The following is a 27,521-nucleotide window of genomic DNA, read 5'->3' on the forward strand; positions in this document are numbered from 1 at the left end:
TAACAGTCTGATGGCCTTGAGATAGAAGCATCAAAGGGGGCACACTGCCTGCCCACCAGGACACCTACAGCACCCGATGTCACAGGAAGGCCAAAAAGATAATCAAGGACATCAACCATCTGAGGCTCGGCCTGTTCACCCTGCTATCATCCAGAAGGCGCGGTCAGTAAAGATGCATCAAAGCTGGGACCGAGAGACTGAAAACCAGCTTATATCTCAAGGCCATCAGACTGTTAAATAGCCACCACTAGCCGGCTACCACCAGGTTATGCAACCCTACACCTTAGAGGCTGCTGCCTTGTACACATAGACATGGAACACCAGTCACTTTAATAATGTTTACACACTGCTTTACTCATTTCATATGTAAATACTGTATTCTACTGCATTTTAGTCAATGCCACTCTGACATTGCTCGTCCTAATATTTATATATTTTTTAATTCCATTATTTTACTTTTAGATATGTGTGTATTGTTGTGAATTGTTAGATACTACTGAACTGTTGGAGCTAGGTGTCACGGCCGTCAAAAGAAGTGGACTAAAGTGCAGCGTTGTGAGAGTACATTTTATTTTATTTTAAAATGTCGCCAACAAAACAACAAACGAAAGAAAGAAAGAAACAACCGTGACGCTTACAGGGCAAATGTCACTAACAAAGATAACTACCCACACTGAAAGGAGGGAAAAAAGGGCTACCTAAGTATGATTCCCAATCAGAGACAACGATCGACAGCTGTCCCTGATTGAGAACCATACCCGGCCAAAACATAGAAATAAAGAAACCTAGAAAACAAAAAATAGAATGCCCACCCCACATCACACCCTGACCTAACCAAATAGAGAAATAAAAAGTTTCTCTATGGTCAGGGCGTGACACTAGGAACACAAGCATTTCGGCTACACCCACAATATAATCTGCTAAATATGTGTATTGACCAATACAATTTAATTTGTAAGTGAAAAAAAACATGTACATCGAAATTGTTAAACTATTGTCACCTAATTTTATGCACTGCAGTGCTAGCTAGTTGTAGCTTATGCTTTCAGTACTAGATTCATTATCTGATCCTTTGATTGGGTGGACAACATGTCAGTTCATGCTGCAAGAGCTCTGATAGGATGGAGGACATCTTCCGGAAGTTGTCATAATTACTGTGTAAGTCTATGGAAGGGGGTGAGAACCATGAGAACCATGAGCCTTGTAGGTTTTGTATTGATGTCAATGTACCAAGGCTACACCATGGTGCTACCCTACAGAGTGCTGTTGAGGCTACTGTAGACCCCTTTTTCTCCCCAATTTCGTGGTATCCAATTGTTTTTTAGTAGCTACTATCATCGCTACAACTCCCGTACGGGCTCGGGAGAGACGATACACAACCCAACCAAGCCGCACTGCTTCTTAACACAGCGCCAACCATCCCGGAAGCCAGCCGCACCAACGTGTCGGAGGATACACCGTGCACCTGGCAACCTTGGTTAGCGAGCACTGCGCCCGGCCCGCCACAAGAGTCGCTGGTGCGCGATGAGACAAGGATTTCCCATACTGGCCAAACCCTCCCTAACCTAGACGACGCTAGGCCAATTCTGCGTCGCTCCACGGACCTCCCGGTCGGTTACGACAGAGCCTGGGCGAGAACCCAGAGTCTCTGGTGGCGCAGCAGTACAGCGCCCTTAACCACTGCGCCACCCGGGAGGACTGAGGATGGTCCTCCCCTTCCTCCTCAGAGGAGCCTCCACTGCTTTAACCCCCCTAATCTCATTCGAGACCCCTCTTTCAAAGTCACCGGGATCTCGTCTTCTATCCATGGTGCCAAAATCATGGGCAACTGGGCATTTTTCATACATGACCCTAAGCATGATGGGATGTTAATTGTTTAATTAACTCAGGAACCACACCTGTGTGGAAGCACCTGCTTTCAATATACAGTACTTTGTATCCCTCATTTATTCAACTGTTTACTTTGTTTTGGTACTTACCTGTAGCTGTCTATACAAAGTAATACATTTGCGTATCTGAGTGTCAGTTTGTGTTAAGAGCTCCAGTTTGGGTTTAGAGCTCCTAGTTAGTAGGGAGCCTCCAAACCCAGTGCCAGTGCTCAATGGGATTCATCTCAGTGTGGATAGGGACTGTCAAATGGCTCCCATGTCTGTGATCTGATGAGGATCAACCTATATCAAACTGAAAGGTGATTTCAGAGCGAAATCGTTCTCCAAAATCATGCTGCTTGAGCCGAGAGCACATTTTTCCAGCATGTTCACAAACATGTAATTTCCATAAACACGTCCAGTAATTGACAGCTTGATTTGGGCTCTGCCAGAGAGCTGACAGCTAGGCTGGCAGGCCATGGAGCTGCTAGGCTGTTTTAATGCTAAAGGTACCTTACCACTAGCGCCTCAGGGCCTCGCCATAATGAGCTTCACAGGGCTTTGTGTGGATTAGGCCACCTAACACGTTGGTGCAAACAAAATCTCCTAAAACATCCCCATCGAATATGCTTCATTTTATTGGATTAATGCTCCGCTATTATGAATGACATAATAGGAATAGATAAACAGATTGGAATTCAAAGAGAGGTTTTGAGCTCTGTGTGAAGTTACGGAGATTTACACCGAACGAATCAAATTGATTAGCGAGTCAATACTTTCCGAGATTTAGGGATCGCACATATTCATACAGTATGTGATCTTGGTACGACATTCCCCCCAAAAGTATGTGTAGAGGGGTTTAAGTTTTTTAAAACATTTTTATTTTTTCAACTTAAAATGAAGAAGGAACTGTCCAAAGAAAGCCCATAGATAGAGAGTGCACAGTAATATCGGGTATCATACAGCAAAAGCATGTTATCTCAATACTAGCACGGAAAGACACGTGTATTCTGTTTGCCAAAAAAAGCTCCACAACTCCAGAGTAGGGGAGACGACTGTGCATACAAGAGGAAAAAAGAGAGTCTGATAAATCTGTATTGAACACTGTCTGTAGAGTGTTAATACATATTAATGGTGACAGGAGGATTTGCAAGTGAATACACTACCAAAGGGATTAAACATAACTCTTCATAGAAGGGGAGGTCTCATCACTCCCATTCTGGCGTGGGACTCTGCCTTATCTGATGCATCCCCAAGCACACAGCCAGCAAACACTAAACCCGTATCTCTCCACTGGGCCTCTCTGGAGAGTTTACAATTTCTCGCTTCATTGGAGCCTGAGCTGAGCTTGTTACCGGGACAAAGGTGGCGAGGTGGCCTGCTTGAGAGCACAAAGCCTCCCTCACCTCTGAACGGACACATTTCCCTCTGATAACAGACGCCTTGTTGGACAGCACCGAAGTATCCCCTTACCTCCGTATGACAGAAACCGTTACCTGAGGGCAGGGAGACATGAATAAAATGACAAGCAAATAAGTTGCAAAAGACCAGGGTTAGATACATCAAAGCACGTGTCCAAATGAATGAGTTGACTTTGAGGATGACTGTTGCCTGCTCCACTCTGCCAGGATATATATATATGGTATTAGGCAGCGGTTTGTCTGAGGACAGCAGCTGATTCACTTGGTCCCTAATGGCATCAATATCAACAGTCATATAACACATCACTCAATTACTTCTTCACACTATACAACACTAAAACCCGCAGCCAGAGAGACGTACAGCGTTTCAGGCCTTTGCTGGAAGTGCACCATTGATTATTTTGAGATATGCTTGCCCTGTGCTTGCCTAGTATGAAGGCCCCTCTCTGGCTGTCTCACCTCAACCTCTACAATCAATATGCTTTCCTAGTGCGCCATAATGTGCTATCTAAATGGTAGAAGTTGTGAATTTGGTTGTGTATGTTTTAACTAGGTAAGAACATCTTGGATTGATGCTTTCTCCCAACCACGCGTGAAAACCAGTCACAGCAATTTCAGCAGACATTAAAACAGTCTTGCTGAGACAGCTCCGGCTTTGTTTTCTTATGCTCTGCAAAGTTCTATTTTCAGTTTTACTTGGCGCAGTAATTATCGGCATTGTTGGTGAGAATAAAGAAAATAAAGTGCATGAATATGTGCCGGTCAATTGGATTCTGTCAGTTCAAGCTGAATTGGGTCCACATGCAAGCAGCTTGCCAGCTTGTAATAACGATGGTGTTTGCGTGGAACAATTTCCCCTCTAAACAGCTCATCAACAGGAGAGAGAGAGTCTGTCACCCGGGGTACGGAGTGACATGTCTTCCGCGCCGACGTCTGTTATTAACATGTCTCTTAAGACAAGCTCAATTATCTGACACTGCCCGTAATTTTCCATTCCTTTTCTGGCACAATGTAAAGTTCCTCTCCTTTCTCTTCCAAGCTGCTCGTTTGGATTCAGAAACACAGATATAAGACATGAGTGGGAGGAAAAGAAAACGGGGGGGGGAAGGCAAAGTGAAGCAGTTACAAGCTTGCTCTGTTGGCCAAGATCCTCTCTAAAGTCTATGCTGTGAGGTTAGCTGGTAAGCTTTTAAAACAGCAAATATATATATATATACAAAAACGGACATTTAGACAGCCACTGAAGCGATAAGAACTACATTATATTTTGCAACATTTCTACAATCACTCGTACTGTTCTATCCCTCTCCATGATTTAAATAGGGGCTAGAACAAAACTTGTCATAAACTTACAATGTGTTTATCATAGAACTAGAATGAATAGAACGGGTGTCCCCATTCAAGACAATGATAGCATAATGGGTGGACTGGCAGCCATTGCGAGTGTAAACATAGGAGCAAATGCAGGAAGTAAAAGCAGGAAGTATATTCATCAACATGTGTAGTGATTTGTTGATTCAACTCAACTGACATTAAAATAAATACATTCCATTGCATGAGCCGCGTCAGTTAACATCATTTGAATTTACATTCTAAATTACAATGAAAATTATTGCATCATAATACCAAGCAACCATTGCAAGCAAGTGCACCCATGAGTTTACCAGTCAAATTGCCAGGGTTAGAGGGTCCAAGTCCGTTCTATTCATTCTATTTCTATGGTGTTTATTCCATTGCTTCTCATTTGGAGGGAGCATGGACTTACCATGAAGAAGAAGGCCTGTAAGCTTTCCTGCAAATGAGAGTATTCATACGACAGTGCTACGACACTTTTACATTTCTGTTCTGCATGGCTTTAAGTGGGAGGACCTGGGTTGCCGTGGGAACGTTATAGGAAGTGGTAATGATGACAGCTCTAACTCAGTGCAGGTGTAGTAAACCGTGGCAGGTTGGTCAATTGCCCAGAACCCATTACTTCTCCCTGGAGACACACCATCGACTATAACTAACCACTAACCTAATGTGCTAGGTACCTTCTGGAAAGGAGCAACCTATCGTCAACATTGAAATCTCTTTCATTTTAAAGAGAGACTAATGTAAGATACAAGGTTACAGGGACAGTAAAGTGCATGTTGGACATGGTCTGAAAAGAAGCTGAAGTTTGCTCCCAAATATGGTAGTTTACATACAAATGACATAGGCTATTGCTAAACACAAGCCTCTGTGATTTATTCAGACTATTAAAGGAAGAGGTCCACTGGCAAACAAAGAGCGTAAGCATATCAGTAAATCGGCACACTACTCTTTTTCAGCTGTATTGGGGATTAGTTTACTGGTAGGCGGTTGGGTCAGGATTCTCTGGCCTGTGGTCCCAGAAGAGATCTCTACCCACCATTCAGAACACAATGATGTAATATGCATTACGCTGTCTCTTTCTATTTGTGCATGTCTGCTTTGAGAGTGTGCATGTGCAATGCACAGAGTGATGAAGAGAATGGGATGACCTTGGGAGTACATCAGTGTCATCTGCAGACAGTCCGTGTTTGAACACGATCCACCACAATGCCACTTGTAACAATAGTGTAAATGGGACTAAAATTGGGCTCACCTTAGAGTGCAGTCCTCTCGAAGGCTGAAAGCCGAGGATGAGCCCGGTGCCCAGCGGCAAATTCAGAGTTCTTGTTTTGCTCCCTGAGACGGAGACGTGTGTAATCAGAGAGAAAGTCCAGCACAAATTACGGGCTTCAATCAGCCAAGGAAGGAAAATTATATGTACATCATTGTTGCCGGCGCACATCTCTGGCTCTGTTAGACTGCATGCATATTACCTGTGTCAAAGCTGCCAGGGACATGACGAGAGATACTGAGAGCCATCAGCGCACTGCCACTCAGAGGGGTGTCGAGTCTCACCGCCTCCTCAACCCGAGCCACCCGGCCACGTCTGTCTCCATGGGGACTCCATGCTGACCGCTGGGATGTTGTTGACACCGTCCAATGTACATTTTCACAGACATAAACTGTTCAGTTCTCCACTAAAATATATCTCATCAAGCTGAATATTATTAAAGGCCAGCTCGTCACTTGAAGAGACCCTTGCACACATATATAGAGCGCTTCGTTGCTCCTCTGCATTCCGAGTTCAAACCATTTTCATGTTCATACCAGACTTTTAGCATCAAGAATAGTTTAGCTTTACAACACAGGTCATCAACAACATCAGAACATATTGGCAACATTAAGGCAGCAAAAGGAGGAGAGGCATGAATCCACGATAAACCCACTAAAAGGATCATGAAATGGTCATTCTTTACATTGACGTTTTAGTCATTTAGCAGATGCTCTTATCCAGAGCGACTTACAGTTAGTACCATTCATCTTAAGATCGCTAGATGGGACAACCCCATATCTCAGCCATAGGAAGTATATTTTTCCTCAGTGTTGCAGCTACAGTTGAAGTTAGAAGTTTACATACACCTTAGCCAAATACATTTAAACTCAGTTTCTCACAATTCCTGACATTTAATCCTAGTAAATATTCCCTGTCTTAGGTCAGTTAGGATCACCACTTTATTTTTAGAATGTGAAATGTCAGAATAATCGTAGAGAGAATGATTTCTTTCAGCTTTTATTTCTTTCCTCACATTCCCAGTGGGTCAGAAGTTTATATACACTCAATTAGTATTGGCAGAATTTCCTTTAAATTGTTTAACTTGGGTCAAACGTTTCGGGTAGCCTTACACAAGCTTCCGACAGAGTTGGGTGAATTTTGGCCCATTCCTCCTGACAGAGCTGTAACTGAGTCAGGTTTGTAGGCCTCCTTGCTCGCACACGCTTTTTCAGTTCTGCCCACACATTTTCTATAGGATTGAGGTCAGAGCTTTGTAATGGCCACTCCAATACCTTGACTTTGTTGTCCTTAAGCCATTTTGCCACAACTTTGGAAGTATGCTTGGGGTCATTGTCCATTTAGAAGACCCATTTGCGACCAAGCTTTAACTTCCTGACTGATGTCTTGAGATATTGCTTAAATATATCCACGTAATTTTCCTACCTCATGATGCCATCTATTTTGTGAAGTGCACCAGTCCCTCCTGCAGCAAAGCACCCCAACAACATGATGCTGCCACCCCCGTGCTTCACGGTTGGGATGGTGTTTTTCGGCTTGCAAGCGTTCCCCGTTTTTCCTCCAAACATAACGATGGTCATTATAGCCAAACAGTTCTATTTTTGTTTCATCAGACCAGAGGACATTTCTCCAAAAATTGGCTTCTTCCTTGCTGAGCGGACTTTCAGGTTATGTCGATATAGGACTCGTTTTACTGTGGATATAAATACTTTTGTACCCGTTTCCTCCAGCATCTTCACAAGGTCCTTTGCTGTTGTTCTGGGATAGATTTGCACTTTTCGCACCAAAGTACGTTCATCTCTAGGAGACAGAACGCGTCTTCTTCCTGAGCGGTATGACGGCTGCGTGGTCCCATGGTGTTTATACTTGTGTACTATTGTTTGTACAGATGAACGTGGTACCTTCAGGCATTTGGAAATTGCTCCCAAGGATGAACCAGACTTGTGGAGTTCTACAATTTTTTTCTGAAGTCTTGGCTGATTTCTTTTGATTTTCCCATGATGTCAAGTCCACAGGTACACCTCCAATTGACTCAAATGATGTCAATCAACAGAAGCTTCTTAAGCCATGACATCCTTTTCTGGAATTTTCCAAGCTGTTTAAAGGCAGTCAATTTAGTGTATGTAAACTTCTGACCCACTGGAATTGTGATACAGTGATTTATAAGTGAAATTATCTGTCTGTTAACAATTGTTGGAAAAATGACTTGTGTCATACACAAAGTAGATGTCCTAACCGACTTGCCAAAACTATAGTTTGTTAACAAGAAATTTGTGGAGTGATTGAAAAACGAGTTTTAATGACTCCAACCTAAGTGTATGTAAAGTTCGGACTTCAACTGTATCAGTAAACTCAGTGCTGGTAGGAAACTGTTAAGTACCAGTGTTCGTTCACAAAAGGCAAGGTGTTAGTTGTTTTTGTTTTTCAGTCAGACCTGTAATGAATTTGGTCAGAATCTATTCAGTAAGAAACTGAAAACACTCACAAAACACAGCTTTGACATACTTGTGAGATGTCACTTAACAAATGTTTAAAAAAAACAAGGATGACATAGAATAAGACTATTGAGAGTCCTCCTTCCTGTAAGAGAACAGCGACGCAAACCAGCAATTTCACCGAGAAAGCACCTAATTAGACTCTGTGAATAACACACCTCGCTCTTCTGGTGGAAGCTAGATGAAACAATTGCAGCTGGGCTATTCCCCCGACAACCACCCCACAACAACCACCCCACCACCATTTCAATTTAACACCCACCCAGACACCTCAGATAAACGTTGAAGACAAATAATGGCAGGAAACAGGAGCAAAACAAAGTGCGGAATATGGCCGCCGCTGGTGGCCACTATCAGGTTTGCATAATAGCCCCCTTGTCCCACCCCAGGTATCTGTTCACCTTGAGCTGGCCAACCCTAAACACAATGTCAGCACAGCCACTCTCTCCCATAGCCCTGCTGAGACTCCAGAGGGAGGTCACCAAATTGTTTCTGGAAAGAAAGAAAAAAATCACTGACCTACTGCAAAATTGGCCATATTCAGTAGACAGGGAATATCAGGTTATTGAGTCGATCCACGCTGTTTCCTTGCCAGGGGAAAATGATCTGCTCCATTGTCTGCTGTCTTTTGCAGTTGATCAAGGGCAAGAGTGTGTCTGGAATGTAGAGTGGAGAGGGACCAAGCAGGAGACTTTCAGAGAGTTTTCACTTTCCTAACTGACTCAGAAAGAGAGTGCCCTACAGAACAAGAGGTAGATTGAATAGCACATTGCAAGTCACTCATTAAGTAGCCATATACCTACTCGTTTTTTAAATAACACATTTTTAGAAAAGGACTTTAAATGCTATGTGTGCTAGCAGCACAGTATTTCAACCGATATACAATGTTAAATGAGCACAGCTGTTGTGCCTCAATGATCCTTGGCACTGTACTTTTGGTGTTGTGGATTCTTCCCTGTGAAAAGCAGAATAGTAGTGATTTTGTCAAATTGCAGGCAAGTCTTTCAACAACACTGTGGGACATAGTTAGTCAAAAAGGGGGAAAGAGATGAAACACTCCTCTTTTTGAAGGGTGCTGCATCTTCGGGACAGAATAATGAAACAAGTCATTTCAGCCAACTGTTCTCTTTACCTCCCCGTGGCAGAGATACATAATCCTTATGGTATTTAAAACTTCATTCACAAATACAGTGGGAAATGCCGTTACATTATTATAGCATGTGGCCTTCTTTATAGTTATTTGTTATACTGTAGTATTTTATTATGTATGCATTTTTCACATGCATTGGAATGACTGATGTTGAGCACCATGTACAACTACATTGCAATTCAAATAGAGGTATCTATCGCAGAAAAGCTATTTTGCACTACGAACAACAAACAATTTAAAGGATGAAGAGTTGGGATTATACCTTTCAATCCCAAATTGCAACCACTGGAAAATCGTTCCTTTTACTCTTTAAGTATGCATATTTTACTTAAGATTTCCCTTGTCAACAGATTCCTAGACGATTTCACTTCAGCAGTGTCATTTGTTTCATAACATATTTACAGACCAGTATTATACATAGGACCTTTCATTTGAGTGACAGTCTTCTACAGTCAATCAAAACAGCAGATTGCCCAACCTGCACCAAATATTCTTCAATGTCAACAGGATAGTAAGTGCCCATCTCTTTAAGTACAATGGTTTCAACTATGCTCACAACAGAGGTACTTCAATGGCAGCATCATCTCTCTACAATGCGGGGCTGAACTGAAAACTCTCAGGGACAATCAGTGGATAGAGCACACACCGTCCTGATGGGTCCTGTGTTTTAGGTGAAACAGCTACCGAATACAGCTAATATAGCCTTGAATAGCTCTTGACCCTTGGTGGAAGGTCAAGACTGTGTTAGGAAAACGGTATCTCAATGTCTTTGAATTTCAATCTGATCTAAAACTAAAGATGATTCATTTTTGTAAATCAAGACCCTCCCACTCCTATGATAAAATGAGTGGTTCAGGTGAAGCGAATGAACATCATCTGCAATACCAAGTGAACTTTCACAAGATATATAATATAAATGCTTCAGTAGAAAATGACTGACAGCATATAGTCCGATGTCATGCTCAGCTACGCAGGGATCTCTATTCCTCCTTCACCCTTGTGACTGAGCTGCCGAGGAGGATCGTTTGGTGCTGGCAGCTTTTATCTGGGAAGTCCAGCAGACATGTTTTCTCCTCGGTGGCACTGAAGCACTTCCACTTATCAGTGTTGTTGAGGTGCTGGCAAGTGAAGGCTTACTACTTTTGGGTGAAAGCTGCACACCACCAACACAGGCCAAAAAAGTGCAGAACAGAAGAGTAAGTAAGAAATTATAAATGATAGTACCTGTAGTCTCTCACCACCACTGATTTGATAAAATCCCACATAGATTGCCCCAATTCAACTGAGCAATATTGGGCAACTACTTCCCAAACTGTGTCGCTCAACATTTTACCATCAGGTCTCACATATTCTGTCACTGAATCCCAGCCAGTATTTGGTGAATGAATGAGCATCCCCTCTTTCTTAAGATTTTCCAATAGCTAGCTTGTTATAAAATACAAGTTGCATTATACAACGAAGGAAACCAATCATTAAGGATATCGCAGGTAAATCAAGATACTGTGTGCCTTATCTGAGAGTGTCAGGGTTTTCCTGTGGTGAAGTAGAGGAGGACCAAAACGCAGCGTGGTTATATTGACTCATGTTTAATAAAAACGGATAAACATGAACACTACAAAACAATAAACATGGAAAACCAAAAACAGCCCTATCTGGTGCAAAACACAGAGACAGGAACAATCACCCACAAAACCCAACACAAAACAGGCTACCTAAATATGGTTCCCAATCAGAGACAATGACTAACACCTGCCTCTGATTGAGAACCATATCAGGCCAAACATAGAAATAGACAAACCAGACACACAACATAGAATGCCGACCCAGCTCACGTCCTGACCAACACTAAAACAAGGAAAACACATACGAACGATGGGACAGAACGTGACAGAGATATTGCCCTCTCCCCACACCTCGGTGTATTGCAGATGTCATTCTTGGAGGGGAGCAAAAGATTATTACAATATTCGGATTACCGAGCAGGGGAAATTAATTGGACTAATTAACATACAAATAAATGATGATACCGTTAACACATTTCATTAGCTAAAACTGTCATTCTGTGTTTGCGGTGCACTTGGTATTGCATTACAATGAATTGAATTAATTCAATTATGCAAATGAAAGGTACCACAAAATGGACGTGTCCTTTTAACATTTATAGACCACATTTTCTGACTCCCGTCTGCAGCAAATTGACTCAGATTCAAAACCCATATGTGCTTTTCACTCTGATTTGACGGATATAGGCATTCATACATCAATCGTTTAATGATGTTCCTATGGAGCCCTGCAATAACTGTGGCCAGCACAACGCACATGCAGAGGAAAGGCACGATGTAACACTATGCTGGAGAACTTTTTTCACACAAACGGGAAGTTACAAATTAAAAACACTACAAAACAACCTTAAATTTGTGGAGCAATCTAAAATAATCATGTCGAGGCATGAGTTATAGACTGACTGATTGTAACAATGCATACTCTGCTTTCAGAGTTAAATTAAAGTGAGCCTCTTAAAACCACTCATCTAAATTGAGAACAACACAGATGTTCGGGCAATAGCCTGCATTCTTGCAGGAAATATCTATTGCATTCAATAAAGCATTGTTAACATGTCTTATTTGTACGGACCTTTCAAACGCTTCTTTGCGACAAGGAGTGCTTGCAAGGATTACTTGCATTTTGATCATATATTCTTAAACTTTCATAAATTTGTAGGCAAAAAAATATACCATATACATCTAGCCTATTATAGAGTGATTCCTCACGAAACCCAGACAAGAAAATACTATGATTTGGGGGATTTTCACAAAATGTAATCCATAGAAAAGTCCTTTGAAGAAAGGACTTTGGACATATTTTGACATTTGTATCTAAAAGCCGGAGAAATAAGTAACACAAGTTGGCATATTTATTACATTTTGGCCTTACTCAGGACTCGTGTCTGGGTTTTGTGAGGAATCATACTATTCTAAAGAGTCGAAGTCATCTACAGATCATGTTCGTCCTGAAAAAGAAATTCATATACCCAGAAAGGCATATTCATGAACATTAAATGAACTATTTTTGACCTCCAGTTGTCTTCAGTGGCTAGATGAGTGACACCGCAGGGGGGTCGAGGAGGGTCAGAAGGTCAGTTAGTCTCCCCTCCTGCTCCTTTGACTGCAGTGACATCTACTGGACTGGACAGCCAAACAGAGAGAGAGGTGCCAACACGTTAAGAAGTCCAATGACAATGTGCAGAATAATCTATGAGAACTGACAACTCTTGTGGCACTACTCCAATAACATTATTTCACAAATACTGAATTTCTGGTTTCAATATGATTATGCCACTTGGATACAGTGGTAATACCACGACTGGAATGCATTTTTGACCAATCAGATTGCCGTTCATAGTATAAGATATTATAATAATATAATAGTAGAATAATAACACGACAACTTACTAGCAGGTAATGTTTAGTCATTTTAGTATGAAATAATATGCTGTGCACAAAAAGTGGACCTTGTACAATTGTTTTGCGCTTTTTGAAAACAAAACAGAATAAAATGTGTGAAATGAATACCAAATGTTACAAAATGTTCATAATGAACCAAGGATTTATAACATGACAAACATCCAGATCGAAACTTTCTGAGATTGTAAAAATGTCATGATCACTTCTAAATGTGAATCTGTGAGGTATAACAGTGTTTTGTTCATGACCACACATGGTATAGTACATTTCAATTACATGACGGTGGGCTTAAAGCCACTGGGGGCCTTATGAGTTGAAAATATATTCCAGAACGTCACAACAAACAATCCCGGCAGCAGACACAATGCACACAATTCACTTTCTTCAATCTTACATTTCATAATCTGAATAAAAACCTAGATACGTAGATATATTACCACAGAAAAGGGACTCAAAACCCATTCCAATTAAAAGAAATAAGAGAGAGACAGAAACATGTATACTAAAACTGACAGTGCTGAAAGAGCATAACCAACATAGTTCCATGGGCAGTGTACGAAGAGTTTCATACAAAAAGATCATTAACAAACTGCAGGTGAAGAGAACAGTGCTATTAAAAGAGTACCGACCTACCGCGATACAGTGACACCATTTCATTTCTGTTTTAAGAGGACTGATTGATTGAGGCACGGACACAGAATGCATCTCTTTTTACCTAACTATTACATAAAAGTAAGGGGGGTGTTGTCATTTAAAGACTGACACATACAGTTCAAAGAGCATAGGTAACATGGCGACAGCATAATTCACCTTGGCTTTTGGTCCTTGGATTAACACATCTCTACACAACACCCCATAGCAGCCCTAGCGACCACAGCGGAGGATTGTTCTACCGTGCAAACTGACAGCACTGCATGACCAAGTCACCCTGAGATTAGTCAAATTTGGCAATTTAACCCCTAAGCATGGCTTTTTTTTCTCTCATGTAAATGACTCATCTATTTTGTTTAAATTGAGAATCATTTAGAAATTATTTTTTCAAAAGAAACACCTGAATATTACACTATACGCATTTTTAAAAAACCTTTTAAAGATGTTGGACCTTGTTATACCACAAAACCAGTCTACTATGCAAAGCCTAATATAAAGGAGCTGCAACACTCAAAACACTTGATTTGCAAGAAATGCATATTACATCAATTGTGATTGTTGAATAGGAATTATACAGCATTTTAAATAGACAATTGTTTTCCATTTGCCACCTGCAATATTATTCAGGATGCAACTGAGGGGGTGGGGGGGGGGGCGCTTGCTGAGTTTTAGGCAAGCACAAATAACTCATCAAGAAGTACAAAAAAAATGAAGAACTGCATACGACAAAAAAAAGTTCAATTACATTACAACATTTACATGATGACACGTCTGGACGTAAGAAAGAACTAACTTCAGGAAAATAACAGGAGTCACACTCAATGTTAACTAAATGTTTTCCTTAAAGGAATCTGACAGACCTAATATCCAATCACTTCATTTCTGTACAAATATTTTTTATACACATTTAACTCAAACCTTGAAGTAATTAACAGTATCTTAAAAACCACACGCCGTTCCACCTTTTCAACTCCACAATATGATACAAAATAAGGCATTTTAGTGGGTATGTATTGGAACCACATTTAATGCTATCATTCTTCTTAAAAATATAATATATATTCATGTATGTATATATAAAAAATAAAAACAAGCAGGGAACATTAGCGATGAAGAAGTTCATGAAGCGTTAATGAGTGTCACTGTGACTCGGCCACCGCTAAGACTTCTCCGGCTGCTACGGTGACTAGCTGCAGGGGGATCTCAGCGTTGGCCAGAATGTCCTGGGCGTTACTGGAGCCTTGTTGGATGTTGGTGAGGATGAGGGTGGTGCTGCCAGCCGTGATGATGCTGTCTGACGAACCCGCAGACTCCATGGAGGCCACCACCGCGCTGCTCACAGAGTTCATGACTCCTTTTTTGTTCAAGTGCGTTTTAATGTGCTTGGCCAGGTGGTCGCTCCGCATAAAGCGCTTGGAACACTCCGGGCAAACAAACTTCTTCTCCCCTGTCACAGAGAGACCAGACAAGGTTAAATAGTCGGACAGACCACACTGAACAAAAATATAAACGCAACATGTTTAGTTTTGGTCCCATGTTTTATGGTCGGAAATAAAAGATCCCAAAATTTTTCCATACGAACAAAAAGATTATTTCGCTCAAATTTGTTTACATCCCTGTTAACAAGCCTTTCCCCTTTGCCAAGATAATCCATCCACCTGTCTGGTGTGGCATATTAAGAAGCTGATTAAACAGCATGATCATTACACTGGTGCACCTTGTGCTGGGGACAATAAAAGGCCATTATAATGAGCAGTTGTGTCACACAACACAATGCCACAGCTGTCTCAAGTTGGGGGAGCGTGCAATTGGCATGCTTACTGCAGGAATGTCCACCAGAGCTGTTGCCAGAGAATTTAATGTTAATTTATCTACCTTAAGCCACCTTCAACGCTGTTTTAGAGAATTTGGCAATACGTCCAACCAGCCTCACAACCACATATCACGTGTAACCACACCAGCCCAGGACCTCCACATCTGGCTTCTTCACCTGCGGGATCATCTGAGACCAGCCACTCGGACAGCTGTTGAAACTGAGTTTGCAATCAAAGAATTTCTGCACACTGTCAGAAACAGTCTAAGGGCAGCTCATCTGCGTGCTCATTGTCCTCACCAGGGTCTTGACCTGACTGCAGTTCGACGTCGTAACCGACTTCAGTGAGCAAACGCTCACCTTCGATGGCCACTGGCACGCTAGAGAAGTGTGCTCTTCACGGATGAATCCCAGTATCAACTGTACCGGGAAGACAGCATGTATGGCATTGTGGGCGTGCGGTTTTCTGACGTCAATGTTAACATAGTGCCCCAAGGTGGAGGTGGGGTTATGGTATGGGCAGCTATAAGCTATGGACAACGAAACACAATTGCATTAAAACATTTTTTTTTTTTTAAATCGATGGCAATTTGAATGCACAGAGATACAGCGATGAGATCCTGAGGCCCATTGTCGTTCCATTCATCCTCCGCCATCACCTCATGTTTCAGCATGATAATGCACGGCCCCATGTTGCAAGGAAGTGTGCACAATTTTTTTTAAGGTATCTGTGACCAACAGATGCATATCTGTATTCCCAGTCATGTGAAATCTATAGATTAGGGCCTAATTTATTTATTTCAATTGATGGATTTTCTTATATGAAGTGTAACTCAGTAAAATCTTCAAAATTGTTGCATGTTTGCATTTATATTTTTGTTCACTGTCTATCACTTCTAAATCATTACTATGAACTCATTATGTAATCTGTATTATAGGACTAATGCTAATGTACTAAATTATATATTTCAGGTTTTCAAACGAAAAATGTAATGCAAATGTTGACGTGAGTGAGAGTGCACCTGTGTGTGTTCTCCGGTGTCTCTGCAGTTCGTCGCTACGCGTGAACCTCTTCCCACAGTACATCCAGCTGCAGACGAAGGGCCGCTCCCCTGAGTGCCAGCGCAGGTGCGCTCGCAGGTGGGATGTCTTCCCGTACACCTTCCCACAGCCCGGAATGTGACAGATGTGCTGCTTCTTCTTGCCCATGTTGGATCCTCTGAGAGAACACATAGAAACACACTAATATATCAAAGAAACACATTCATATACTTTACTTATAGCCAAATAGACCTGAACTTGCTCTGGGGTTTATTTGGCCCTTGCGTGCCAATGCTGGTGACCGGGTCAACAGTCAAGACTTTCAGGGGGCTAATGGAAGATGATTTTGAAAAAGGAATTTTGTTACAGTAGGACTGTGTTAGATTGAGGGGGAAAACATATTTATCTTTCCCATTCATACCCTTATAATTGAAACATCATTAGTAAAGGAAAGATTCCATCCAGTGATTTCTGACCACCATAAGCCACTCTAATCGTAGCCGATTAAAACAGAGTACAGTATGAACTCACTCACCTCCCTCCAGCCTCTTTGCAGTTGGGGCAGGTGCAGGCCACCCTTCGTAGCCTCTTGCCCCCCTCGTCGAGCTGGTCCTCCTCGTCCACTAGCCTGACCCGCAGGTGGGACAGGTCACTGGTGTTCAGAGTGGAGTCACTGCCCAGCTGCCAGTTCTCTGAGTCCGGCTCCTCCTTTATCTGGATATCTGGAGGGAGACCAATCAATATGACCACAACCATTAACAATTGCATGCTAAATGGCCTGCAAAAGCTACAGCGAAAAGTGCTTCTTCGCTAAATGCTTTAAAGAAGATTGTGACAGTTTGGCTATGAACAAATTCGAAACCCCTATTCAAACTTGACAATGTGTGGATGGATAGCTTGAAAATAAAAAAAACACTTGATAATTTACACTCCCTTTAAATCTTCAAATAATTTATAATATGCTTGCATATCTCACAGATATATGAAATAATATTAATTACATGGTCAGACAATTGTTTAAAGACCTGCTAAGTTTAGTGTTCTATTGGTAAATGTGTGTACGTTTACAAGTTAGAAAATTATTTTCCTACAAAAAAACAACGTGACAATAATATTCAACAGCATAAATAATGCCTGTTGACTCAGGAGGCTCCTGTCAGGTGACTCGATACTGTAAATAGTGCTTCCTGCGGATTAGCTTTTTTCCCCAGAACCCCATGGTTTCCTACATACAACCAACAGTGTTCTACACTATCATGGTGGGCATGTCTTATTGATGATGGAGGAGGACACTGTACCTCCAGGGCTGTCGGTGTCCTCTGCTTGTTGGAAATGAATGCCTGTCTGGGCCAAAGAGTTAACAGTCACAGTCTGCAGGTTGGGGATCTGTTGCGCTCCTCCCTGGCCCAGAGACAGGGCCTGCAATGGGGCCAGGGTGATCTGCTGGGCTGGGTTGGTGGGCAGCTGGATGTTCTGCAGGTTTTGGACCCCCTGCACCTGAAAGGTCTGCCACTGGATCTGGCCTGAGGGAGTGACGGTCTGGGCCTGGATGATGAAGGTCCCTGGGTTGAAGAGCTGCACATTCTGCCCCCCTCCTGCCTGCACCACCTGACCATCACTGGTCTGGACCGGCACTTGCTGCAGCTGGATGATGGACTGGCCTGAGGAGACCTGGATGTTCTGAACATGGTTCTGATGAACGTAGCCCTCCTGGGAACCAGAGGGATCTGTCTGCTCTGTGGCTTGGGTCAGAACACCCGGCTCATCTATGCTCTCAGGCAGCTGGGCCGAGGTTGTTGGTAGATACATTTCTGAGTTAGCATTCGAGTCATTTACAGATAGAGTTTGCGAGAGCTGGTCAGCTGTCTTCTCCAAACTCTCAGAACTGTCTACAGGCTGACTGGTCATGATTAGCTGGCCATCAGAAGTGACCCCTGTTGCTATAGTCTGAGCACCAGAGAGGCCCAGAGAGTCCAAGTCCACACTGTTAATGGGGACAAAGGTGATGTTCCCTGGTAACCCCATAGGCACATTTGTGACAACCTGTCCCTGGTTGTTAAAGGTGGAGCTGCCGATAGAAACACCCTGGATCTGCTGGACATGACCAGTCTGTGATATGAGGTTTTGGTTGTTAGTAAGGATGTCTCCAGCCCCTGTCACACTTATAGTTTGAGTTCCGTCAGGCAAGATCTGGATCTGCCCTGTGGCATCTTGGCTCAGAGTGCCCCCCTCCACACAGGAGGTGGAGAAGCTTAGTTGCTGTCCATCAGCTGTCTGAATGTACTGAATGTTAGGCACTGCGTTGGCGGAGGCGTCGCTTCCTGATGTCACAAAGATCGGTTGGCTCTGAAGGTTCTGGAGAGGAAGAACATACTGTCCGTTTGATGTCATAATCCGCTGAGTCTGGATATGGACCGCGCCAGGTTCCTCGTTCACTGTTGTTGTGGGGGTCAAAACCTCCCATCTATCTGGGTTCCCTGTTAACTGGATGGATGTTAGGTTTGTAGTCTGTGGATGAAAAAAAATATTGTTTTGGCAAATAAAACAATGAATTAGCCTGGAAGATGCATCGTCAAGATGCAGATTGCAATGTTGTGATTATGTAATGTTAATGTTAGACATAGCAGTGAAATGTTGACTGCAAGCCAAATAGTTATTGTATTCAGAAATCTAGCCAGTTGGAAAAGACATGGCATTAAGTGTTATTATTCAAGAAAATGTAAAATATATAATTTATACACTGAATGCATAAAAACCACAAACGCTATGAGTTTTGGTGCTGCTTGTTCACACGATTTAGCAACAAATGTGAAGACTGATTTAGACGCGTTTCTTGACCAGATTCCATGTTTGTCTAGAGAAGGTGCATGAGGAACCTAATTTCTAGTGTGTGATCAAAATATGAGCACACTGCATGAGTACCTTTTGGGAATATCTCATTCACAACAGCACTACAGCACTACAGCTCTGCCGACACCACTCGCGTTCTATTACAAAAAAATATAGATTCCTTTTTGGGTCGATTACATACATTCTAGCAGAGCCAGAGGTGGTGACTTACCACTACAGCACCGTTATCCCTCTCTGACGATGGCGACCCGATCTTGCTGCAGGTAGCTGCCAGCAGAGCGAGCGGTGATGGCTGAGTGTCCTACCCACAATGGGCGGGTTTAAAACGAAGAAAGTGGGTGGCCGTTAGTCCCGGAGCCACACAGGAAGTTCGACTTTTACTACAAATTTTAAAACGTGTGAACTTCACAAAGCACTTACTGAAACCCTGACCGAGAACTACAAGGGGCAATTTCTAAATAGTACCTGATCTCCTGTGCCACCGTCTTGCTGCAGAAACTCGCGTTGACAGCTGTCCAAGGCAGCCATTTCCTCTTGTTTCACTGGCTGCTCTGGGGCTACATGGCACGGAAAGAAGGAATCGGAGCAAAACAAGATAAGTTCAATCTCCACACGGAAAAGGGCAGCCCATTGGTTTGTAGTTATTCCGCTAACGTTATACACTTCAAGCTGGACTGACCTTCGTTACATTTGCGGTGTGGAGTTGATGATCAAACTGAAGCCATTTAGCTACGAATCATACATAGCTTTGTGATAATTGTTGCTAGCATGCAGGCTAACGTTTACTGTTGGCTAAACTGTTGAAAAAGATTAGCCAGTTAGTTAGCTAACATTAGCTTAGCTAAAGGGTGCACAGACATACCGATGTTAGATTGAATATTACATACCAGTCATTGCGTGAATTATTTAAATTCGCAGAATCCCCGTATTATCACACGCCAAACATGATTACATTAATCGAAGGCAAGCTGAAAACGGTGATTCTAGTCAATTTTTTTCTATTTTGATTGACGGTGCGGAAAACGCAAAGGGTGGGGCCTGCAAGAGTCACGTACAGGAAATCCCGCCGTTCTTCTTAAACCCAATTGGCTACCGTCTTTTATTCTCTGTATTATCATTCACCAGTGTCCATGTCAGTCATTTTCTGACTAATTCCTTTCCTGTGTATTATTCTTTCAACAAGGATAATATGGTGCCAGGAGTTATGATGATGGCCATTGTTAATCGTTCATGTATTGAAGCCTTCTGCAGCCACAGTGGATTTTAAACATATTCTCAATTGCTTTCACTTAGCGCAGTATAAGTTATCTTAATTTAAGTTAAAGTAGATCATTAAAACAGACTAAAGTCTAACTATTAGCCCATTAATCTGTCATTGCTTGGCGATTTCAGAGTGTGCATTTGTAGCTAGATACTTCCCTTGTGTTGGCAGCTGAATAAAATAGATTGTACAGTACCAGTCAAAAGTTTGGACACAGCTACTTATTCAAGGGTTTTTCTTTATTTCTAATATTTTCTACATTGTAGAATAATAGTGAATACATCAAAACTATGAAATAACACATGGAATCATGTAGTAACCAAAATATTTTAAATTTGAGATTCTTCAAAGTAGCCACTCTGCCTTTGACAGCTTTGCACACGCTTGGCATTCTCTCAACCAGTTTCACCTGGTTGAGAGAATGTCAACAGTCTTGAAGGAGTTCCCACATATGCTGAGCAATTGTTGGCTGCTTTTCCCCCACTCTGCAGTTCAACTCATCCCAAATCATCTCATTTGGATGGAGGTTGGGTGATTGTAGAGGCCAGGTCATCTGATGCAGCACATCACTCTCCTTGGTCAAATAGCCCTTACACAGCCTGGAGGTGTGTTTCGGGTTATTGTCCTGTTGAAAAACAAATTATAGTCCCACTAAGTGCAAACAGATGGGATAGCATATTGCTGCAGAATGCTGTGGTAGCCATGCTGGTTAAGTGTGCCTTGAATTCTAAATAATTCACACAGTGTCACCAGCAAAACACCATCACACCACCTCCACCTTGCTTCACGGTGAGAACCACACATGCGGCGATAATCTGTTCACCTACTCTGCATCTCACACAGACACAGCGGTTGGAACCAAACATCTCAAATTTAGACCCATCAGACCAAAGGACAGATTTCCACCGGTTAATGTCCATTACTCGTGTTTCTTGGCCCAAGCAAGTCTCTTCTTCTTATTGGTGTCATTTACTGGTGTTTTCTTTCTCTGCAGCAGAGAACCTTTCCTGTGGCGGTCCTCATGAGAGCTAGTTCCATCATAGAGGTTGATGATTTTTGCAACTTCACTTGAAGAAACTTTTAAAGTTCTTGAAGTTTTCCGGATTGACTGACCTTCATCATTACTTTAAGACATGGACTGTTGTTTCTCTTTGCTTATTTGAGCTGTTCTTGCCATAATATAAACTTGGTATTTTACCAAATAGGGCCATCTTCTGTATACCACCCCTACCTTGTAGGGGTGGTATACACAACTGATTGGCTCAAATGCATTAAGAATGAAAGAAATTCCGCAAATGTACTTTTAACAAGGCACACCTGTTAATTGAAATGCATTCCAGGTGACTACCTCATGCAGCTGGTTGAGAGAATGCCAAGTGTGTGCAAAGCTGTCATCAAGGCAACGGGTGACTATTTGAAGAATCTCAAATATATATAAAATATATTTTCATTTGTTTAATGCTTTTTTTGGTTACTACATGACTCCATGTGTTATTTCATAGTTTTGATGTCTTAGCTATTATTCTACAATGTAGAAAATAGTAAAAAATAAAGAAAAACCCTTGAATGAGTAGGTGACTGGTACTGTATATGTTCATTGTTCATCAGTTATGTTTGGACAGTCTGACATTGGTTGTGATTATGTTAAAAGGAGCACCAAAAGTAAAACAAACCATTTTTCACTGTTTTACTATATGTACATGTTGTATTTTTCTTTCTCTAATGAATAAATTGCTCATTTATATAATGGTATATGGCTGTGGTATTTTATTTTCATATTGAATGTTGATTTTGGAATTCTTATGCACCAAAGATACATTTTACCATACTTGCCATCATTCCTAAGGAAAGGTAATTTCTGCTTTTCTTTTCCTATCATTGAAGTTAGCACAGAGGTCCTTGAAAAAGACTGGTAGGCATTAGGCAAGGGTACACTAGATAAACTATAGATGTCCAGTTAATTGACAGTGCTTTCCCGTATGAGTTATATAACCTGTATCAAATTTTCTCTTTAACAATACAGAACAAAAATATAAACGCCACATGCCACAATAACGATTTTAGTGAGTTACAGTGCATATAAGGAAATCAGTCAATTGAAATAAATAAGTTAGGCTCTAATCTATGGATTTCACATGACTGGGCAGGTTGGGCCTGTGAGGGCATAGACCCACCCACTTGGGAGCCAGACCCACCCACTGAGGAGCTAGGCCCAGCCAATCAGCATGAGTTTTTCCCCACAAAAGGGCTTTATTACAGACATAAATACTATTCAGTTTCATCAGCTATTTGGGTGGCTGGTCACAGACGATCCAGCAGGTGAAGAAACCGGATGTGGAGGTCCTGGGCTGTTGTGGTTACACATGGTCTGCGGTTGTGAGGCCGGTTGGACGTATTGCCAAATTCTCTAAAACGATGTTGGAGGCAGCTTATGGTAAATAAATGAACAATAAATTCTCTGGCAACAGCTCTGGTGGACATTCCTGCAGTAAGCATGCCAATTGCACGCTCCCTCAAAACCTGAGACATCTGTGGCATTGTGTGACAAAACTGCACATTTTAGAGAGGCCTTTTATTGTCCCCAGCACAAGGTGCACCGGTGTAATGATCATGCTGTTTAATCAGCTTCTTGATATGCCACACCTATCAGGTGGATGGATTATCTTGGCAAAGGAGAAATACTAACAGGGATGTAAGCAAATATGTGCACAGAATTTGAGAGAAATAAGCTTTGGTGTGTATATGGAGCATTTCTGGGATCTTTCATTTTAGCTCATGATTTAGTTTATATCTTTGTTCAGTATATCTTGTACATAGAATGCTATATTAGCAAGATTGAATTGAAATGGAATATAATTCTGTTGTACTGTCTTTCCTCTGTCTATGATGCAAGGCCCTCACCTCTTCTCCATTATTTGCGGTATGTCAGTTCCTCACAGAGTGTGACCAGAGTGGGGCCATTTCTCTCAACCTTCAATTCCAACTTGGCCCATTACAGCAGACTACAAAAGCACTTTCCTGGCACTCAGGAGCTCACGCCTGTGAATGGTGGATATTTCCAATCACTCTGCTGTCAATCCATGTGTCAGGTAAACATAGGTCTACGGAAACAGCCTTTAGAAATTCTTGCAGCTATGTCTGTCTAACCCAAGGAAAGTTATCAGCGATTTCAACAAAGACCTCCACGTTAAAAGGAAAAGTCGAATATACAGTACATCCTAATAAGAGCATACATTGAATACAACATCCTAGAGGTCATAGTGCACCAGACAGGTAATTGCTAGAAGATTTGTCCAAGTGTTTGTCCAAGTGTTTGTTTGTTTGCAACTGCACCTATGATAAGGAACATTAGATTGTATTGGTTTTATTGACTGGTCCTATATCCAACATTCACCTGCTGAGAATGCAATGGGCAGACTAACAGACGTTTCATAGCAATTACCCTGTGGAAGTTTTGATAGAATGCGGTTTATATTATAACACCAAACTTGTGGTGAATTTGAACAGCATCACATCTTTCACTAATACTGTATTTCAGCACTGCAATAGATTGCATAATCTGTAACAACAATAGCTAACACAGGGTTAGAAGTGCAAACGAGATAAGCACAAGGTTAAACGACGCTGGATAAGATTAATCACGTTAATTAAAGCAGTCAACCCCTGTCAAATCTGTCATTGTCCAGAATTCAGCAAATCAATGAGGCAGAGCATGTACTTGGTCAGCCAGGGTGAAAAGAACAAAACACACAGACCATCCGCCTGACCGTGTGACAGCTGTGAAAGTGTCATATTAACATTTGTGTCCCTGAGGGCCAGTCCATGAGAGAGGTGACCCCATGGGGAGAACGTGCCATGCTGGAGACCTTGTGGGACACTAAATGGGACCTCAGAGGGAAAATTGAAAATGGTGCAGGTGGGAGAAGTATGGATAGAATACCAAATGGAACTGGACGACAACTTTGAGAAAGGCACCAATACGGACACAGAAACAATATACTGGATTTCTATGAGGCACTTGGGCTCAGCTTTATTACACGAGCAAGAGCTCTAAAGTATAGGTAGGTAGCCACTTATCTACTGTACTGTAGCAGGCTTGACCCTTTATGAAAGTCACTTCCTGATCTTCATCTACGCTCACTGGAACCCAGTTTAATATATATAGGGCAAACAACACAGGCCTGTAATGTGCCTTATTTATTTTAATAACATGAGAAAGGGCTACTGTATATTCTGGAGTGATGCACCTTTGGGGAAAAAAAATAACATTTCCTTCCATTTTGTGTACAATGTTACTTCATACTTTCTGCAAGAAAATCATATTCAAATGAATTCCATCCCTCTGTCAGATCTGCCTGTGACCTTAGGGTCTATCAATAAACAAGCAGATTTCAGTTTGGTGAAAGTAAAGGAATGCTAGATCTGTCAATATCTTGTAGCAAGCCATTGACACTCCCCCACGTGTTTTCTTAAAAATGTGTACATTTGTTCTGCCTGAAGGTGACAGCAGTAAATCAAATTTAAGTTATGCTCTTCCTGTTGTAACAACTTTCAATCGAATGCTACTGTGCACGGGCTTTGTACATTTTCTCAATAACAGGTTATGGTCAACCTACTTGGGGGGATAAATGTCAATGTGTGTCTTATTCAAGTCATTCATTTCATCCGATTTTTACTCCTTCTAGTCTGAAGTGCAGAATAACCTGGACGGGTACATCGTTTGGATGTTTGAAGATGATATTTTTTGTGTGTTTAGTGAAGTATTTTTTTTGTCATTCTAAAACAGACACTGGGATCCCCTCAAGAGCCATCGAATGCAATAATTCTTCAGTATCCCTTGAATTTCCCAACATGTATCCCTTGTGTGTGCATTGTTTGTACTCAACATGTCAAAGTTATTTATGTGTTAATTTATCATCCAGTTAAATGCTTTGTAATGTCTCAAGTTCTTTTGGGGCTAAAGCTGAGCTATTGTGATTTACAATAGCAGGCTTTGGTGTTTCATGACTGCACTTTCTACTCTCTGACGTTCTTGGTTTGGTGCCACTGTGGTTAGCCTCTGGGCGGAATGACACCGCTTGATTGATGATTCTGACAGAAAATGTGCACCAATAAACAGAGGGCCCCACCAGCTACTAATCACTGAAAATATCTCTAGATCCAACTACTGTGTTTCAATCTGTAAATGAATTGAATTCGATATAGACTTTAATAAACACAACGACTTTCAAAACATTGCATATGAATATCAATGCCGTGCGAGATACAATTACACCATTGCAGTGTGATATACAGCATGAAAATGGAAAGCATTTTTACAGTAAAGCAAGCAGAGAATTGACTGTAACGTGTCAGTACAGACACACAACAAGTAGGTCACATGGGGGAGAGGTGTTGTGCCGTGAGGTGTACCTTTATTTGTTTGTTGTTCACTTGCGCATTATGAGATGGAAGGGAGTCCCATGCACTCATGGCTCTGTAAAATACTGTATGTTTCCTTGAATTTGTTTTGGACCTGGGAACTGTGAAAAGACCCCTGGTGGCATGTCTGGTGGGGTAAAATGTGTGGGTCAGGGCTGTGTGTAAGTTGACTATGCTAACCATTTGGAATTTCCTTATACAAATTTCCTTTTCTTATACAAACAAGAAGTGAGGCCGTCAGTCTCTCCTCAACTCTCAGCCAAGAGAGACTGGCATGCATAGTATTACTATTAGCCCTTTGATTACAATGAAAAGCAAGACGTGTCACTATTCTGGGCCAGATGCAGACTAACTAGGTATTTATTTGCAACACTTGACGATAGGACTGGACAATAATCAAGATGAACTAGAGCCTGCAGGACTTGCATTGTGGAGTGTGGTGTCAAAAAAGCAGAGCATCTCTTTATTACGGACAGACCTCTCCCCATCTTCACAACCATTGAATCTAAACGTTTTGACCATGACAGTTTACAATCTAAGGTAACGCCAAATAATTTAGTCTCCTCCACTTGTTCAACAGCCACACCATTCATTGCCAAATTCAGCTGAAGTCTAGAGCTTAGGGAATTATTTTTACCAAATACAATGCTATTAGTTTTAGAGATGCTCAGGGCCAGTTTATTACTGGCCACCCATTCCAAAACAGACTGCAACCCTTTGTCAAGGTTTTCAGTGACTTCGTCAGCTGTAGTTGCTGATGCGTATATTGTTGAATCATCAGCGTACACTTTGACACTCATGCTTTGTTTAATGCCAGTTGCAGGTCATTTGTAAAAAGAGAAAAGAGTAGAGGGCCTAGAGAGCTGCCCTGCAATACACCACACTTGACATGTTTGACATTAGAGAAGCTTCCATTAAAGACAACCATTTGAGTTCATCCTTGGGAGCAATTTCCAAATGCCTAAAGGCACCACGTTCATCTGTACAAACAATAGTACGCAAGTATAAACACCATGGGCCCACGCAGCCGTCATATCGCTCAGAAAGGAGACGCCCTCTGTCTCCTATAGATGAACATACTTTGGTGCGAAAAGTGCAAATCAATCCCAGAACAAATCCCAGAACAACAGCAAAGCAAAGGAAACAGGCACAAAAGTATCTATATGCACAGTAAAACGAGTCCTATAGCGACATAACCTAAAAGGCCGCTCAGCAAGGAAGAAGCCACTGCTCCAAAACTACCTTAAAAAAAGCCAGACTACGGTTTGCAACAGCACATGGGGACAAAGATCATACTTTTTAGAGAAAAGTCCTCTGGTCTGATGAAATAAAAATAGAACTGTTTGGCCATAATGACAATCGTTATATTTGGAGGAAAAAGGGGCAGGCTTGCAAGCCGAAGAACATCATCCCAACCGTGAAGCACGGCGGTGGCAGCATCATGTTGTGGGGGTGCTTTG

At 41.9% G+C, this 27,521-nt stretch overlaps 1 protein-coding gene and 1 long non-coding RNA gene across 7 annotated transcripts; one reads left to right on the top strand and one right to left on the bottom strand.

The window, feature by feature from the left end:
* Positions 1–13,012: 13,012 nt before the first annotated feature.
* sp3a (sp3a transcription factor) lies at positions 13,013–20,416 on the bottom strand. Of its 6 annotated transcripts, XM_035773431.2 has the most exons (8): positions 20,267–20,416; positions 20,059–20,176; positions 19,845–19,936; positions 19,591–19,680; positions 17,828–19,037; positions 17,065–17,251; positions 16,511–16,707; positions 13,013–15,122 (listed from the first exon to the last, which is right to left on the bottom strand). In XM_035773431.2, exons 3-8 carry the CDS (start codon positions 19,905–19,907, stop codon positions 14,815–14,817), a joined length of 2,055 nt encoding a protein of 684 aa, XP_035629324.1. In that variant the 5' UTR covers positions 19,908–19,936; positions 20,059–20,176; positions 20,267–20,416; the 3' UTR covers positions 13,013–14,814. The 6 variants fall into 6 exon arrangements, with proteins under 6 accessions (XP_035629324.1, XP_035629321.1, XP_035629320.1 ...); XM_035773428.2 differs by lacking the exon at positions 20,059–20,176 and having other exon boundaries at positions 19,591–19,671; positions 20,267–20,411; XM_035773427.2 differs by lacking the exon at positions 20,059–20,176 and having other exon boundaries at positions 20,267–20,411.
* LOC127931064 (uncharacterized) lies at positions 19,687–22,392 on the top strand. The gene is made up of 2 exons (XR_008139677.1): positions 19,687–20,012; positions 21,635–22,392. It is a non-coding gene; the product is annotated as an uncharacterized LOC127931064 (long non-coding RNA).
* Positions 22,393–27,521: the final 5,129 nt, after the last annotated feature.

The sequence above is a fragment of the Oncorhynchus keta genome, chromosome 7, assembly GCF_023373465.1.
Source record: "Oncorhynchus keta strain PuntledgeMale-10-30-2019 chromosome 7, Oket_V2, whole genome shotgun sequence".
Classification (NCBI taxonomy): Eukaryota; Metazoa; Chordata; class Actinopteri; order Salmoniformes; family Salmonidae; genus Oncorhynchus; species Oncorhynchus keta.